Source organism: Oncorhynchus keta, chromosome 4 (genome assembly GCF_023373465.1).
Source record: "Oncorhynchus keta strain PuntledgeMale-10-30-2019 chromosome 4, Oket_V2, whole genome shotgun sequence".
In the NCBI taxonomy this organism is placed as follows: domain Eukaryota; kingdom Metazoa; phylum Chordata; class Actinopteri; order Salmoniformes; family Salmonidae; genus Oncorhynchus; species Oncorhynchus keta.
This window is the reverse complement of record NC_068424.1, coordinates 48329889-48349008: the sequence shown is the minus strand read 5'-3', so window position 1 is coordinate 48349008 and position 19120 is coordinate 48329889. Positions and strand designations below refer to the sequence as shown.

At 43.3% G+C, this 19120-nt stretch overlaps 1 protein-coding gene across 1 annotated transcript in view; it reads right to left on the bottom strand.

Moving 5' to 3' along the window:
* The window catches only part of LOC118373811 (short transient receptor potential channel 7-like), a 63277-nt gene that overhangs the window by 21999 nt on the left and 22158 nt on the right, over positions 1 to 19120 (bottom strand). The window contains exons 5-7 of the mRNA XM_052518246.1: positions 10658 to 10874; positions 6856 to 7089; positions 142 to 406 (exon numbers count right to left, since the gene is read on the bottom strand). Coding sequence (XP_052374206.1) covers positions 142 to 406; positions 6856 to 7089; positions 10658 to 10874 — 716 coding nt within the window. The remainder of the gene's footprint in view (positions 1 to 141; positions 407 to 6855; positions 7090 to 10657; positions 10875 to 19120) is intronic.

Genomic DNA, 19120 nt, shown 5'->3' with positions numbered 1-19120 from the left:
ATCTTTCCTAAATAACATGTCACTTGACCCCCCCCAAAAAAAAAACATGTGTTTCACTCATCTCACTAATCTTCCATTTGTGTGTGTTTCAGTGTGTGTGTGTGTGTGTGTGCAGGATGTGTATTGTATTTTCTCACTCACGTGGTGAAGGCAGGGTTGTACTTGGCTCCTAGGTAATACGAGTAGAGGTTGAACATGCCGATCATGAAGGCCACAAACACCATAATGAAGATGACCATGAACTTGAAGATGTCCTTCACCGTCCGACCCAGGGAGATCTGGAGGGGGCCGAAGCTCTCGTTGGCTGGCAGGATGTAGGCGATGCGGGAGAAACTCAGCACCACAGCAATGGCATACAGACCTTCTGAGATGATCTGGGGGTCCGATGGACGCCACTTATTCCTGGCTGAGACACACCGTAGGGAGAATGTGAAAAAGAGAAGCGTGTGTGGAAAAGAGAAGAGTGTGTGGAAAAGAGAAGAGTGTGTGGAAAAGAGAAGAGTGTGTGGAAAAGAGAAGAGTGTGTGGAAAAGAAAAGAGAAGAGTGTGTGGAAAAGAGAAGAGTGTGTGGAAAAGAGAAGAGTGTGTGGAAAAGAGAAGAGTGTGTGGAAAAGAGAAGAGTGTGTGGAAAAGAGAAGAGTGTGTGGAAAAGAAAAGAGAAGAGTGTGTGGAAAAGAGAAGAGTGTGTGGAAAAGAGAAGAGTGTGTGGAAAAGAGAAGAGTGTGTGGAAAAGAGAAGAGTGTGTGGAAAAGAGAAGAGTGTGTGGAAAAGAGAACAGTGTGTGGAAAAGAGAACAGTGTGTGGAAAAGAGAAGAGTGTGTGGAAAAGAGAAGAGTGTGTGGAAAAGAGAAGAGTGTGTGGAAAAGAGAAGAGTGTGTGGAAAAGAGAAGAGTGTGTGGAAAAGAGAAGAGTGTGTGGAAAAGAGAAGAGTGTGTGGAAAAGAGAAGAGTGTGTGGAAAAGAGAAGAGTGTGTGGAAAAGAGAAGAGTGTGTGGAAAAGAGAAGAGTGTGTGGAAAAGAGAAGAGTGTGTGGAAAAGAGAACAGTGTGTGGAAAAGAGAAGAGTGTGTGGAAAAGAGAAGAGTGTGTGGAAAAGAGAACAGTGTGTGGAAAAGAGAACAGTGTGTGGAAAAGAGAAGAGTGTGTGGAAAAGAGAACAGTGTGTGGAAAAGAGAAGAGTAACCCAAAAAAAAGAAAGCAGCCAGGTCACCCCATGATAAGTCAGTATTTGACGTCCATCCATGTCTGAGGATGTCGGGAGGTGATGTGAAAACCGGCCACAAGGGGCAACATTGTGCGCTGCTAGGGTGTTGTGGACTGCTAGGGTGTTGTGGACTGCTAGGGTGTTGTGGACTGCTAGGGTGTTGTGGACTGCTAGGGTGTTGTGGACTGCTAGGGTGTTGTGGGCAGGGATGGCAGATAATTGTAGGCATCTACCTCTGATTCTAAAGGTTGCAAGTTCAAATCCAGCGATAGAATGTTGTTTTTGAGACTTTTGTTTTAAGCCTATCCCATACCTTGACCTTTACAATTCAGAGTTAATGCCTAACATTAAAGTGGAACAGACAGCATTTTAGCAACATGAAATCTGCTCATATACACCCAGTTTGATGTAGCAAAACTTGAAATGTTTTTTAAATATTTTTTTTACATTGGATAAAAGTACAGACACAGAGCTAGAAAATGGTACACACAACAGTTGAGGAAAAATGGGAGGTAATTCTGCTTTGAAAGTTGATAAACTTGTAACCCCACTTTTGAGAAAATGGCCTTTGAATGTTATAGGACACCTACTGGAGACCTCTTGTTTGTCTACATCATCCACACCCTCTTAAGCTTTAGCCCCGCCCATCTCTAAGGAGCGTTCAGAGCACACACTGGACGTTCTGGCCGAGTAGGGTTGATCAAAGCCTTCTGTCTTAACAACAGCAGTCAAGCACCCAAGCTAACTGGCTAACGTTGGCTAGCTTGCTAGCAACTTCCAGACACAAATGAGAGAACAGCTCACTCTGACCATTTTACTTGCCCTAGCAGAACTGGTTAGGCTGTTTTTAGGGTTGGTGACTGTAACTGTGATGCTGGCAACAATTTAATTATGCTGTTTTGCCAACGTTGAATGACACTGGCCATATTCAACGGGTGTTGAGTGTTGAATAGTTATTCTGAGCTCAAGAGTGAAGAGGCGACTCTGGGATGCTGGCCTTCTAGGCAGAGTTCCTCTGTGTTCTTTTGCCCATCTTAATCTTTTATTTTTATTGGCCAGTCAGATATGGCTTTTTCTTTGCAACTCTGCCTAGAAAGCCAGAATCCAAGAGTCGCCTCTTCACTGTTGATGTTGAGATTGGTGGTTTTGCTGGTACTATTTAATGAGATGCCAGTTGAGGACTTGTGGGGCGTCTGTTTCTCAAACTAGACAATGTACTTGTCCTCTTGCTGTTGTGCACCGGGGTCTCCAACTCCTCTTTCTATTCTGGTTAGAGCCAGTTCGCGCTGTTCTGTGAAGGGAGTAGTACACAGCGTTGTACGAGATCTTCAGTTTATTAGCAATTTCTCGCATGGAATAGCCTTCATTTCTCAGGACAAGAATAGACTGACAAGTTTCAGAAGAAAGTTATTTTTTTTCTGGCCATTTTGAGCCTATAATCGAACCCACAAATACTGATGCTTCAGATACTCAACTAGTCTACAGAAGGCCAGTTTTATTGCATCTTTCATCAGCATAACAGTTTTCAGCTGTACTAACATAATTGCAGAAGGGTTTTCTAATGATCAATTAGCCTTTTAAAATTATGAACTTGGATTAGCTAACACAACGTGCCATTGGAACACAAGAGTGATGGCTGCTGATAATGGGCCTATGTACGCCTATGTAGATATTCCATTAAAAATCAACTGTTTCCAGCTACAAGAGTCATTTACAACATTAGGTCTACACTGCATTTCTGATCAATGTGATGTATTTCTGATCAATTTGATGTTATTTTAATGGACAAAAATGTTGCTTTTCTGACAAACTTTTGAACGGTAGTGTAACCGTTTATTTTAAAAAGTACCCCTTTTTTCATGATTAAGATCTTGTCTCATCATTGCAACTCCCCAACGGGCTCAGGAGACGCGAAGGCCGAGTCAGGCGTCCTCCGAAATTTGACCCGCCAAACCACTCTTCTTAACACCCGCTCGTTAACCAGGAAGCCAGCTTCACCAATGTGTCGGAGGAAACACTGTTCAACTGATGATGGAAGTCAGCCTGCAGTCGCCCGACCCGCCACAAGGAGTCCCTAGAGCGTGATGAGCCAAGTAAAGCCCCCCAGCTAAAACCTCCCAACGCTGGGCCAATTGTGCACCACCCTATGGAACTCCCGGTCATGGCCGGTAATGACATAACCTGGGATCTAACCCGATGCTGTAGTGACACCGCAACACTGCGATGCAGTGCCTTAGAGCGCTGCACCACTAGGCAGAAAATGTAACCTATTTTTAAAACCTCTTATGAAGTTGGTTTTGTAGCATAAATTGGGAATTCTATATTTTTTGACTGATATTATGATTGTCTGTTTGTTTCATATCTGGAAAGTAGGTAAAACGCTGCCAGTTCCAGTTTAAGATTTCGGAATGAATGCCTAAACTGAACCCTAAACATTTGGAGTTAATGCCTAAAGGGAACCTTAAACACTTTGTAATTTGACGTTTGAGAAACATGGATGAACATCTAATTCTGGTGTGAGACTGTGAGAGCCAGTTGAAAGAAAGATTTTAAACAGAGAAAGAAGAGCTTGTAGTGTTTATGAACTGTGACTATCTGATAAGACATAGGAAGCAGCGCTGAGCTTCGTCTTCTCAATAGTACTTGTTTGATGATAGGGGAGAGCAAACTCTTAAGTGAATACTGGACAACTTGGAGTGAATATTGGACAACTTGGAGTGAATATTGGACAACTTGGAGCGAGTATTGGACAACTTGCCTGCGTAGTGCAATACAAAGGCAAGGTGTAACACTTAGAAATCAAAACGGGATGGTATTTAGAGATAGATGCGAGGGGTTGAGTGGAGCTGAAGGGTGGGACGAAAAATAACAAGAACTAAATGTAAAATATACTGTATCCATAAAATGTGCATTCGGAAAGTATTCAGACCCCTTACTTTTTCCACATTTTGTGACGTTACAGCCTTATTCTAAAATTGATTAAATTACCCCCCTTATCAATCTACACACAATACCCTATAATTACAAAGCAAAAAACAGGTTTTTAGACATTTTGCCTTTTAAATGTGTTACAAATAAAACACATAAAACACAAAAAAATATATATTACATTTACATAAGTATTCAGACCCTTTACTCAGTACATTATTGAAGCACATTTGGCCGTGATTACAGGCTTAGGTATGAAGCTACAAGCTTGGCACACCTGTATTTGGGAAGTTTCTCCCATTGTTCTCTGCAGATCCTCTCACGCTCTGTCAGGGTGGATGAGGAGCATCACTGCACAGCTATTTTCAGATATCTCCAGAGATGTTCGATCAGGTTAAAGTACGGGCTCTGGCTTGTCCACTCAAGGACATTCAGAAACTTGTCCCGAAGCCACTCCTGCGTTGTCTTGGCTGTGTGCTTAGGGTCATTGTCCTATTGGATGATGAACCTTCGCCCCAGTCTGAGGTCCTGAGGAGAGGTTTTCATCAAGGATCTCGCTGTACTTTGCTTGGTTCATCTTTCCCTCGATCCTGACTAGTCTCCCAGTCCCTGCCGCTGAAAAACATCTCCACAGCATGATGTTGCCACCACCATGCTTCACCGTAGGGATGGTGCCAGGTTTCCTCCAGACGTGATGCTTGGCATTCAGGCCAAAGAGTTCAATGTTGGTTTCATTAGAACAGAGAATCTTGTTTCTCATGGTCTGAGAGTCCTTTAGGTGCATTTTGACAAATTCCAAGTGGGCTATCACGTGCCTTTTACTGAGAAGTGGCTTTCATCTGGCCACTCTACCATAAAGGCCTGATTGGTGGAGTGCTGCAGAGATGGTTGTCCTTCTGGAAGGTTCTCCCATCTCCACAGAGGAACTCTGGAGCTCTGTCAGAGTTACCATCGGGTTCTTGGTCACCTCCCTGACCAAGGCCCTTCTTCCCCGATTGCTCAGTTTGGCCGGGTAGCCAGATCTAGGAGGAGTCTTGGTGGTTCCAAACTTCTTCCATTTAAGAATGATTGAGGCTACTGTGTTCTTGGGGACCTTCAATGCTGCAGAACTGTTTTGGTACCCTTTCCCAAATCTGTGCCTTGACACATTCCTGTCTCGGGGGCTCTACGGACAATTCCTTCGACCTCATGGCTTGGTTTTTGCTCTGACATTCACTGTCAACTGTGGGACCTTTACATAGACGGCCTACAATGACGGCATTTACAATGACGGCCTAGGAGCAGTGGGTTAACTGCCTTGTTCAGGTGCAGAACGACAGATTTTTACCTTGTCAGATTGGGAATTCGATCGAGCAACCTTTCGGTTACTGGCCCAACGCTCTAACCACTAGGCTACCTGCCACCCCAAATCATTTCCAATCAATTGAATTTACCACAGGTGGACTCCAGTCAAGTTGTAGAATCATCTCAAGGATGATCAATGGAAACAGGATGCACCTGAGCTCAATTTCGAGACTCATAGCAAAGAGTCTGAATACTTCTGTAAATAAATTATTTCTGTTTTTATTGTGTGTAGATTGATGAGAAGAAAATATGTTTAACCCATTTTCGAATTACGAGTTACGTTACATTTTAGAATGTAACGTGACAAAATGTGGAAAAGGGAAGGGGTCGGAATACTTTCCGAATGCACTGTAGGTTCAGAACCTTTGTTAAACAGCACAGTTGAAAAACGGACTTGTCTAGTTAAAGAAAGGTTAAACATGAGTATTGTTTTGTAATGCAAAAAATAAATGGGAAACAGAAATCAAAACTGCATATTCTTCAGAGATTGATGGGAGAGGTTGAGGGTAGTTGAAGGATGGGACTAAAAACAAACAAAATATAACTATTGTAAAATATTCTCCCTGTAAAATGTATGTAATATGTATAAGCTGGAAGTAGAAGCCTAAGTGTTGTTGTCCATTAGTTTACTCCATTTAGGGGAGGGATGGTAGGGCTACTTTAAAATAAAAAATAAATTAAAATAATAATATATAAATATATATATATATCTATACAGACCACTGCGCCACTCGGGAGGCCCTATATATATTTTTTATATGTATATTTACAAAATATATTTATGGGGGATTGTAAATGATGCAGACAATTACATTGATGGAGGCTACAATCTATCTGCAATATTAAAGCTGATCTACACCCTATTCTTTGAATACACACCAGGGGAACACCAGAACACCTCTGGAAAGCACAGAAACGAGAGGACCAATACACACACACACACACACACACACACACACACACACACACACACACACACACACACACACACACACACACACACACACACACACACACACACACACACACACACACACACACACACACACACACACACACACACACACACACACACACACACACACACACACACACACACACACACACACAATTATAACAGCTTTGGGGTATGTGACCGAGTGTGTCATCGCGTGTGTTGGCTGTTTCAGTACTAATGTTTAAACAGTGGGGAGGCTATCATATGCATGTGCATGCAGACCGTAGCTTACTGTAAACAGCCATGTCATAACAGCCTTACACCACAAGATGACAGCAGTGATTAGAGAGCGCGAGCAGTGTACTGGGAAGGGTCCACAGTCGTTAATGTAGGCCCTTGTAGAAGGGTAGAAAATGAGAATGCCAACGGTATATTTCTACGAACCATAGGTGTAGTAGGCTACCTCTGTAGGTAGTGATGCGTTGCGGATGTCTTCGTCGGTGACAAACTGGTCGACGTACAGCTGGGCCTTCGAGGCCTTGAGGAAGGCCATGAACCGAGCGGTGAACGAAGCCACAAAGATAGACAACATGCCGAAGTCTAACACATTCCACAGGTGCATCACATACTCTCTAGGACCGTCCACCCAGATCTCCTTGACCTCCGACCAGATCATACCTGAGGGAGGGAGAGAGAGAGAGAGAGAGCACACATTAACACAACACATACTTCCAAGAGATCATATCGGGTGGGTACACAGTCGTTTTCAATATACACTATTGTTCAAACGTTTGGGGTCACTTAAAAATGTCTTGTTTTTGAAAGAAAATCAATTTTTCTGCCCATTAAAATAACATCAAATTGATCAGAAATACAGTGTAGACATTGTTAATTGTGTAAATGACTATTGTCGCTGGAAACAGCAGATTTTTAATTATATATTATTATTATATTTCTGATCAATTTGATGTTATTTTAACAGGCAAAAAAAATGTGCTTTTTCGTTCAAAAACAAGGACATTTCTAAGTGACCTCAAACTTTTGAACGGTAGTTTACATTAGGAGAACAACAAATACATAAACACCACTACAGTATCACACACACAGAGATACACCTGTGTATCTCCGCAGCCAAAACAGGGAGAAAATGGCTTATTGAAAAACTTCTCTAATCAGTATCATCGCTGTGCCACAATTACAGGAGCTTCAAAGAATGCCCACAGAATTAAAAGGATCAATGTCTCCCTCAGGTGGCACCATGCGCACCTCTCACACACTCTAAACAGCTCACACACACTCTAAGCAGCTCACACACACTCTAAACAGCTCACACACACTCTAAACAGCTCACACACACTCTAAACAGCTCACACACACTCTAAACAGCTCACACACACTCTAAACAGCTCACACACACTCTAAGCAGCTCACACACACACTATGGCTGAAATTGGTTTTGTTATTTGTTATTACATTATTGTATTTGGATCCCCATTAGCTGTTGCAAAGCAGCTGCTACTCTTCCTGGGATCCACACAAAACTCAAAACATGACATAATACAAAACATTAATAGACAAGAACAGCTCAAGAAACAGAACTACTCTTGGTGGGAAGAGAACGCTGCCACTACTAGAAACCAGGGTTGGGTAGGTTACTTTCTAAATGTAATCTGTTACAGTTACCTGTCCAAAATTGTAATCAGTAATGTAACTGTGGGATTATCCAAAAAGTAACAATCTGATAGGTTTCAGATACTTTTGGATTACTTGAACCTTAAGAGGCATTAGAAGAAGAGAAAAAGGTTTTGGTGTGGAACGCATTTGGTGTGTCATCATAGTTGTCTGTGACTTGTGGACAGACTCCCTCAGGTGTAACAAACTGAAACGTGGACAGACTCCCTCAGGTGTAACAAACTGAAACGTGCGCCTTTCTTTAATGTTGAATTGAATGTCATTGAGAAAACAGAAAGGTGCCAATGTATGTTTTCACAAACATCCTTCCTGAATTTAAAAGTAATCCACGTTTTTCAAAAGTATCTGTAATCTGAACGCTAATATTTTCGCTGGTAATGTAACTGATTTACAGGCAATCAGGCACTCCCCATCCCTACTGGAAACACACACACAAATGATATTGCTACGTTAAGAGGTACGAGAGAAAGTGTGAGGAGGCGGAGAAACCAGTTGATGTTTTTATTGTGATTGATCTATTGGCTCTAAGTGTATACAGTTGAAGTCGGAAGTTTACGTACTGTACACTTAGGTTGGAGACATTAAAAGTAATTTTTCAACCAATCCACACATTTCTTGTTAACAAACTATAGTTCTGGCAAGTCGGTTATGACATCTACTTTGTGCATGACACAAGTCATTTTTCCAACAATTGTTAACTGACAGATTATTTCACTTATAATTCACTGTATCGCAATTCCAGTGGGTCAGAAGTTTACATACACTAAGTTGACTGTGCCTTTAAACAGCTTGGAAATTTCCAGAAAATGTCAAGCTTTAGAATCTTCTGATAGGCTAATTGACATCATTTCAGTTAATTGGAGGAGTACCTGTGGATGTATTTCAAGGCCTACCTTCAAACTCACTGTCTCTTTGCTTAACATCATGGGAAAATCAAAAGAAATCAGCCCTCAAGACCTCAGAAAAAAAATGTAGACCTCCACAGGTCTGGTTCATCCTTGGGAGCAATTTCCAAATGCCTGAAGGTACCATGTTCATCTGTACAAACAAAAGTACGCAAGTATAAACACCATGGGACCAAGCAGCCATCATACCGCTCAGGAAGGAGACGCGTTCTGTCTCCTAGAGATGAACGTACTTTGGAGCGAAAAGTGCAAATCAATCACAGAACAACAGCAAAGGACCCTGTGAAGATGCTGGAGGAAACAAGTACAAAAGTATCTATATCCACAGTAAAACGAGTCCTATATCGACATAACCTGAAAGGCCGCTCAGCAAGGAAGGAGCCACTGCTCCAAAACCGCAATAAAAAAGACAGACTATGGTTTGCAACTGCACATGGGGACAAAGATCGTACTTTTTGGAGAAATGTCCTCTGGTCTGATGAAACAAAAATAGAACTGTTTGGCCATAATGACCATCGTTATGTTTGGAGGGAAAAGGGGGAGGCTTGCAAGCTGAAGAACACCATCCCAACCGTGAAGCAAGGGGATGGCAGCATCATGTTGTGGGGGTGCTTTGCTTCAGGAGGGACTGGTGCACTTCACAAAACTAGATGGCATCATGAGGTAGGAACATTATGTGGATATATTGAAGCAACATCTCAAAACATCCGTCAGGAAGTTAAAGCTTGGTCGCAAACCGGTCTTCCAAATGGACAATGACCCCAAGCATACCTCCAAAGTTGTGAAAAAAATGTCTTAAGGACAACAAAGTCAAGGTATCGGAGTGGTCATCACAAAGCCCTGTCTTCAATCCTATAGAAAATGTGTGGGCAGAACTGAAAAAGTGTGTGCAAGCATGGAGGCCTACAAACCTGACTCAGTTTACACCAGCTCTGCCAGGAAGAATTGGCCAAAATTTCACCCAACTTATTGTGGGAAGCTTGTGGAAGGCTACCTGAAACATTTGACCCAAGTTAAACAATTTAAGGCAATGCTACCAAATACTAATTGAGTGTATGTAAACTTCTGACCCACTGGGAATGTGATGAAACAAATAAAAGCTGAAATAATTCATTCTCTCTACTATTATTCTGACATTTCACATTCTTAAAATAAATTGGTGATTCTAACTGTCCTAAGACGGGGACTTTTTGCTAGGACTAAATGTCAGGAATTGTGAAAAACTGAGTTTAAATGGATTAGTCTAAGGTGTATGTAAACTTCCGACATCAACTGTATGTGAGCCATTAATCGCCCCCTCCACCAGCTCTTTTTATTTGTCTATTTCTTCCTTCCTTGTTCCTTTCTTTCTCTCTTAATCCATCCCTTTCATTCTTCCTCAAATCAAATCCAATTTTATCGGTCACATACCCATATTTAGCAGATGTTATTGCAGGTGTAGCGAAATGCTTGTGTTCCTAACTCCAACAGTGCAGTAATATCTAACAATACACAACAGTACACACAAATCTAAAAGTAAAACAATGGAATTCTCATTCTGTCCTTCTTTCAACCTCTTTCTCCCTCTCTCTCCATTCATCGGTCTTTCCCTTCCTCCCCCTCTCTCTCTCTCTCCCACCCCCCTCCCCTTCTCCCTCTCTCCTACTCACCCAGCACGCATTTCATGATGAGCATCTCGGTCCAGGAGAACTGAGTGGTCTTGACCCGGAACACCTGGCGAGGGTGGTCAGTGATGGTCTCGTTGGGCAGGTTCCTGACCCCCTCGAAGCGGTCCGAGGCGTTGATGACCAGCAGGCCCAGGAAGAGGGTGAAGGACACTGCGTGAGCCACAAACTTCATGAAGGGACTTCTCAGGATCTGACCCAGCTGGACAAAGACATAAAACACCCTGCTTGGTTACTTGCACCAACAATTGCCCTTCTCTTTTCTTACTAGCACTTCGCCTTCGGTGATTGAGGAGAGGTTTAACTTGTTATGAATGTGATATGTGGTTGACTTACCTAGCAAACATAAGATGATTGGTCTGGATAAGAGCATCTGCTAAATGACTCAAATGTAAATGTAGTACCATGGTAAACGTGTACATGGTATAGAAACTACATTCCCCCTATGAAGTCAGTTAAGGTAAACAGTATTACTGTCAGGAGGAGTAATAAACTAGATGGAACTGGGGAACATGGAACTGGTCTACCCTACGGTCAGGAACCAGAGGCATTAATAGAGACGAAGTAAGATATACACAAAGCAAACGTTTTACTTCATACAGTAACTATCAGCTAGCTATTTGTAAATCACAATAATGTAGCTAACCAGATAGTTTAACAGGCAAAAGTGACCTAAAACTAATATTATGCAAGATAGATGTCAGTTCTTTGTGGGTAGCAAACTAACAATTCTTTGTGGATATCTGGCTAGCTAACAGTACTAGTAGCTAGCCAGTTAGCCCTATTGACTTATTTTTGGTTTCCGATCTACAGTACGTACAGTTGAAGTCGGAAGTTTACATACACCTTAGCCAAATACATTTAAACTCAGTTTTCCACAATTCCTGACATTTAATCCTAGTAAAAATTCCCTGTCTAAGGTCAGTTAGGATCATGTCAGAATAATAGTAGAGTGAATGATTCATTTCAGCTTTTATTTCTTTCATCACATTCCCAGTGGGTCAGAAGTTTAAATACCCTCAATTAGTATTTTGTAGCATTGCCTTTAAATTGTTTAACTTGGTTCAAACATGTCAGGTAGCATTCCACAAGCTTCCCACAATAAGTTGGGTGAATTTGGCCCATTCCTCCTGACAGAGCTGGTGTAACTGAGTCAGGTTTGTAGGCCTCCTTGCTCACACATGCTTTTTCAGTTCTGCCCACAAAGATAAGATTGAGGTCAGGGCTTTGTGATGGCCACTCCAATACCTTGACTTTGTTGTCCTTAAGCCATTTTGCCACAACTTTGGAGGTATGCTTGGGGTCATTGTCCATTTGGAAGACACATTTGCGACCAACCTTTAACTTCCTGACTGATGTCTTGAGATGTTGATATGATATCCACATCATTTTCCTCCCTCATGATGCCATCTAGTTTGTGACGTGCACCAGTCCCTCCTGCAGCAAAGCACCCCCACAACATGATTCTGCCACCCCTGTGCTTCACGGTTGGGATGGTGTTCTTCAGCTTGCAAGCCTCCACCTTTTTCCTCCAAACATAACAATGGTCATTATGGCCAAACAGTTCTATTTTGTTTTCATCAGACCAGAGGACATTTCTCCAAAAAGTGCAATCTTTGTCCCCATGTGCAGTTGCAAACCATAGTCTGGCTTTTTTATGGCGGTCTTGGAGCAGTGGCTTCTTCCTTGCTGAGCGGCCTTTCAGGTTATGTCGATTTTGGACTTGTTTTACTGTGGATAATAGATACTTTTGTACCTGTTTCCTCCAGCATCTTCACAAGGTCCTTTGCTGTTGTTCTGAGATTGATTTGCACTTTTCACACCAAAGTACGTTCATCTTTAGGAGACAGAACGCGTCTCCTTCCTGAGCGGTATGATGGCTGCGTGGTCACATTGTGTTTATACTTGCGTACTTTTGTTTGTACAGATGAATGTTGTGCCTTCAGGCGTTTGGAAATTGCTCCCAATGATAAACCAGACTCGTGGAGGTCTACAATTCTTTTTCAGAGGTCTTAGCTGATTTCTTTTGATTTTCCCATGATGTCATGCAAAGAGGCACTGAGTTTGAAAGTAGGCCTTGAAATACATCCACAGGTACTCCTCCAATTGACCTAAATTATGTCAATTAGCCTATCAGAAACATCTAAAGCCATGACATCATTTTCTGGAATTTTCCAAGCTGTGTATGTAAACTTCTGACCCGCTGGAATTGTGATACTGTGGATTATAAGTGAAATAATCTGTCTGTAAACTATTTTTGGAAAAATTACTTGTGTCATGCACAAAGTAGATGTCCTAACCAACTTGCCAAAACTACAGTTAACAAGAAATTTGTGGAGTGGTTGAAAAACAAGTTTTAATGGCTCCAGGTGTATGTAAACTTCCAACTTCAACATTAGGCAGGTAAACATGCCAAAATGAACACAGCATGTTTTTATTAACATATCAAGATCGAGTATTGTAGTCAGGCAACATAGGAGATGTGACTAGGCAACATTTAATTACGAAGTTGGGGTTAATTTTCTCTCGCTTCAGCTGAAAAAATGCCCAAAATATATATAGATATTTCTTTACATGGTTGCGTCACATTTCTTTGCATACTTTTCGTTGAAGCTTGCAGTGATGCACAAAACAAAATATGTACTAACGGACTACTCATTCGAGGAGTGCCCTCCGCGCTCCGTTTCACATACTTTGATTTGGGCTCATACCACGACCCTCCCGTGCTCGGAACACGGTAGTATGCCTTTTGAGAAACACTTCAGGTTCGTCCAGGGGTCAGTTCAGTCGGACATTGAGTCAGACTCAATACTCCTGTCAATTGAATAGAACATTTCTCATATTGGGAGTGTAGACAACATAACAATGTCTTACTGACAATTCAGTGAACATTGTCCAGACATCAAAGTGTGTTACTATGTGTGAAGAACATTCAGTGTCAGTTTCACACACATTATCTATCCCCCCTGCATCAGAAGCAGTGAGGAGAGACTCAGTAAAGGAGGCAGAGAGAAATAAGAGAGAGAGATGTGAATTTCACAGGGCCTTGTTGTGTATTCTATTTGTCACTATCAACCCAGGAGGATCCAGCTATGTCCCACCGGGATGGGAGAGCTAGGGAGGAGACACACCGTCACAAAACGCATGCAGATCGACACACTGAATATGTGCATTCAACATGCACTCAAAACGCAGGCACATGTGTTTGTGAATGTGAACCTTTCACACAAGTACAACCATTGACACAAACACCCACAACAATACGTAGGAAGGCTGAGAAGGAGGGGGACGAAATCAAATCAAATCAAATGTATTTATATAGCCCTTCGTACATCAGCTGATATCTCAAAGTGCTGTACAGAAACCCAGCCTAAAACCCCAAACAGCAAGCAATGCAGGTGTAGAAACACCTTATGAAACAGTATTGGCCAGGTTGTTTATTTAACAACACACAGCCATCACATCCATTGTGCTGTTTGTGTGCATGTGTGTCTGCCCCTCTGTTTTTAATCAAGGCCATTAGCCAATACAGGTCATTAAAATCAGTCCGATATCAACCAACCGATAGATAAAGGTTGTTGTTCGCTACACACACACACCGCCATCTAATCCTAACCAATCAGGTGTGTGTGTTTTTGTGTTTTCTTTGGACAAGGACTGGCTACGTCCCAAATTGCACCTTGCTCCCTATATAATGTAGTTCACTACTTTTGACCAGGGCTCACATGGCTCTGGTGAAATGTAGTGCACTATATAGGGAATAGTGTGCCATTTGGGATTTATCCACTGTTTTTCTCAGTAGTTTCAGGGGGGGAGAGATACCACCCCCCCCCCCACACCACTCCCTCCATCCCTCTGTCTGTCCCCCTGTTCGACTGCCCCAGTCTCCCCACGTGTATCTCTCTCTCATATCTATCCTTTCATTTCTGTCACCATTCCTCTCCCTCCCCACTTATCTCTTCCTCTTGGCCTGCTCTTTCTTTTCTTTCCTTTCATTTCTATTTCCTTTCTGTCTCTTCAGAGGACTTGCATATGTCAGAGGGGAAGCTGAGATGGGCCTGCCAATGGAGGTTAAGGTAAGTGTGACCTCTACAGTATCTGCATGCGGTGGGGGTTACGGTTACTGTGACCTCTACAGTATCTGCAAGCTGTGGAGGTTAAGGTTAGTGTGACCTCTACAGTATCTGCAAGCTGTGGAGGTTAAGGTTAGTGTGACCTCTACAGTATCTGCAAGCTGTGGAGGTTAAGGTTAGTGTGACCTCTACAGTATCTGCAAGCTGTGGGGGTTAAGGTTAGTGTGACCTCTACAGTATCTGCATGCGGTGGGGGTTACGGTTAGTGTGACCTCTACAGTATCTGCATGCTGTGGGGGTTAAGGTAAGTGTGACCTCTACAGTATCTGCATGCGGTGGGGGTTACGGTTAGTGTGACCTCTACAGTATCTGCAAGCTGTGGGGGTTAAGGTTAGTGTGACCTCTACAGTATCTGCATGCTGTGGGGGTTAAGGTTAGTGTGACCTCTACAGTATCTGCATGTGGTGGGGGTTACGGTTAGTGTGACCTCTACAGTATCTGCAAGCTGTGGGGGTTAAGGTTAGTGTGACCTCTACAGTATCTGCATGCGGTGGGGGTTACGGTTAGTGTGACCTCTACAGTATCTGCAAGCTGTGGAGGTTAAGGTAAGTGTGACCTCTACAGTATCTGCATGCGGTGGGGGTTACGGTTAGTGTGACCTCTACAGTATCTGCAAGCTGTGGAGGTTACGGTTAGTGTGACCTCTACAGTATCTGCAAGCTGTGGAGGTTAAGGTAAGTGTGACCTCTACAGTATCTGCATGCGGTGGGGGTTACGGTTAGTGTGACCTCTACAGTATCTGCAAGCTGTGGAGGTTAAGGTAAGTGTGACCTCTACAGTATCTGCATGCGGTGGGGGTTACGGTTAGTGTGACCTCTACAGTATCTGCAAGCTGTGGAGGTTAAGGTAAGTGTGACCTCTACAGTATCTGCATGCGGTGGGGGTTACGGTTAGTGTGACCTCTACAGTATCTGCAAGCTGTGGAGGTTAAGGTTAGTGTGACCTCTGCAGTATCTGCATGCTGTGGGGGTTAAGGTTAGTGTGACCTCTACAGTATCTGCATGCGGTGGGGGTTACGGTTAGTGTGACCTCTACAGTATCTGCAAGCTGTGGAGGTTAAGGTAAGTGTGACCTCTACAGTATCTGCAAGCTGTGGAGGTTAAGGTAAGTGTGACCTCTACAGTATCTCCAAGCTGTGGAGGTTAAGGTAAGTGTGACCTCTACAGTATCTCCAAGCAGTGTGACCTCTACAGTATCTGCAAGCTGTGGAGGTTAAGGTTAGTGTGACCTCTACAGTATCTGCATGCGGTGGGGGTTAAGGTTAGTGTGACCTCTACAGTATCTCCAAGCTGTGGAGGTTAAGGTAAGTGTGACCTCTACAGTATCTCCAAGCTGTGGAGGTTAAGGTAAGTGTGACCTCTACAGTATCTGCAAGCTGTGGAGGTTAAGGTTAGTGTGACCTCTACAGTATCTGCATGCGGTGGGGGTTAAGGTTAGTGTGACCGCTACAGTATCTCCAAGCTGTGGGGTTAAGGTAAGTGTGACCTCTACAGTATCTCCAAGCTGTGGAGGTTAAGGTAAGTGTGACCTCTACAGTATCTCCAAGCTGTGGAGGTTAAGGTAAGTGTGACCTCTACAGTATCTGCAAGCTGTGGGGGTTTAAGGTTAGTGTGACCTCTACAGTATCTCCAAGCTGTGGAGGTTAAGGTAAGTGTGACCTCTACAGTATCTGCAAGCTGTGGGGGTTAAGGTTAGTGTGACCTCTACAGTATCTGCATGCGGTGGGGGTTAAGGTTAGTGTGACCGCTACAGTATCTGCATGCAGTGGGGGTTACGTTTAGTGTGACCTCTACAGTATCTGCATGCGGTGGGGGTTACGGTTAGTGTGACCTCTACAGTATCTGCATGCAGTGGGGGTTACGTTTAGTGTGACCTCTACAGTATCTGCAAGCTGTGGAGGTTAAGGTAATTGTGACCGCTACAGTATCTGCATGCAGTGGGGGTTATGTTTAGTGTGACCTCTACAGTATCTGCATGCGGTGGGGGTTACGGTTAGTGTGACCTCTACAGTATCTGCAAGCTGTGGAGGTTACGGTTAGTGTGACCTCTACAGTATCTGCAAGCTGTGGAGGTTAAGGTAAGTGTGACCTCTACAGTATCTGCAAGCTGTGGGGGTTAAGGTTAGTGTGACCTCTACAGTATCTGCAAGCTGTGGGGGTTAAGGTTAGTGTGACCTCTACAGTATCTGCATGCTGTGGGGGTTAAGGTTAGTGTGACCTCTACAGTATCTGCATGCTGTGGGGGTTAAGGTTAGAGTGACCTCTACAGTATCTGCAAGCTGTGGGGGTTAAGGTTAGTGTGACCTCTACAGTATCTGCATGCTGTGGGGGTTAAGGTTAGAGTGACCTCTACAGTATCTGCAAGCTGTGGGGGTTAAGGTTAGTGTGACCTCTACAGTATCTGCAAGCTGTGGGGTTAAGGTTAGTGTGACCTCTACAGTATCTGCAAGCTGTGGGGATTGAGGTTAGTGTGACCTCTACAGTATCTGCAAGCTGTGGGGATTGAGGTTAGTGTGACCTCTACAGTATCTGCATGCTGTGGGGTTTAAGGTTAGTTAGTGTGACCTCTACAGTATCTGCATGCTGTTGGGGTTAAGGTTAGTGTGACCTCTACAGTATCTGCAAGCTGTGGGGGTTAGGGTTAGTGTGACCTCTACAGTATCTGCATGCTGTTGGGGATAAGGTTAGTGTGACCTCTACAGTATCTGTATGCTGTTGGGGATAAGGTTAGTGTGACCTCTACAGTATCTGCATGCTGTTGGGGATAAGGTTAGTGTGACCTCTACAGTATCTGCAAGCTGTGGGGGTTAAGGTTAGTGTGACCTCTACAGTATCTGCAAGCTGTGGGGGTTAAGGTTAGTGTGACCTCTACAGTATCTGCAAGCTGTGGTGGTTAAGGTTAGTGTGACCTCTACAGTATCTGCATGCTGTTGGGGATAAGGTTAGTGTGACCTCTACAGTATCTGCAAGCTGTTCAGGCATTTATTCAGAATGCGGGCAACCTAATCAGATTATGATCCCTTAGAGCAGTGGTTCCCAAACATTTTATAGTCCCGTGCCCCTTCAAATATTCAACATCCAGCAGCGTACCCCCTCTAGCATCAGGTTCAGCGCACTCTCAAATGTTGTTTTTTGCCATCATTGTAAACCTGCCACACACAAACGATACAATAAATGTATTAAACATAAGAATGAGTGTGAGTTTTTGTCACAACCCGGCTCATGGGAAGTGACAGAGCTCTTATAGGACCAGGGCACAAATAATAATATAATAATAATAATCAATCATTTTGCTCTTTATTTAGCCATCTTACATATAAAACTTTATTTGTTCATCAAAAATTGTGAATAACTCACCACAGGTTACTGAGAAGGATGTGCTTGAAAGGATGCTTGAAAGGTTGGTTGCATTGGAGAGTCTCAGTCTTAAATCATTTTCCACACACAGTCTGTGCCTGTATTTAGTTTTCATGCTAGTGAGGGCCGAGAATCCACTCTCCCACAGGCACGTAGTTGCAAAGGGCATCAGTGTCTTAACAGCGCTAGGAGAGAAAAACCTCACCCAGATAGGCCAGTAACACCCAGATAGGCCAGTAACACCCAGATAGGCCAGTAACACCCAGATAGGCCAGTAACACCCAGACAGGCCAGTAACACCCAGACAGGCCAGTAACACCCAGACAGGCCAGTAACACCCAGACAGGCCAGTAACACCCAGACAGGCCAGTAACACCCAGACAGGCCAGTAACACCCAGACAGGCCAGTAACACCCAGACAGGCCAGTAACACCCAGACAGGCCAGTAACACCCAGACAGGCCAGTAACACCCAGACAGGCCAGTAACACCCAGACAGGCCAGTAACACCCAGACAGGCCAGTAACACCCAGACAGGCCAGTTGTGTGAGAAACTCGTCATCATGCAAGAGGTCAGACAAGTGAAAATGATGGCCAGTAAAGAAAACTTTAAGCTCGTCTCTAGACTTTACAAAAAAAACGTGTCAATACTTTGCCCCTTGATAACCACTGCACTTCTGTATGTTGTAAAAGTGTTAAATGGTCGCTGCCCATATCATTGCATAATCCAGAAAATAAACAAAGGTTCAGTAGCCTTGCTTTAACAAAGTTAAACATTTTCATTGTACAGTCGTGGCCAAAAGTTTTGAGAATGACACAATTTTCACAAAGTTTGCTGCTTCAGTGTTTTTAGATACTTTTGTCAGATGTTACTATGGAATACTGAAGTATAATTACAAGCATTTCAGAAGTGTCAAAGGCTTTTATTGACAATTACATGAAGTTGATGCAAAGAGTCAA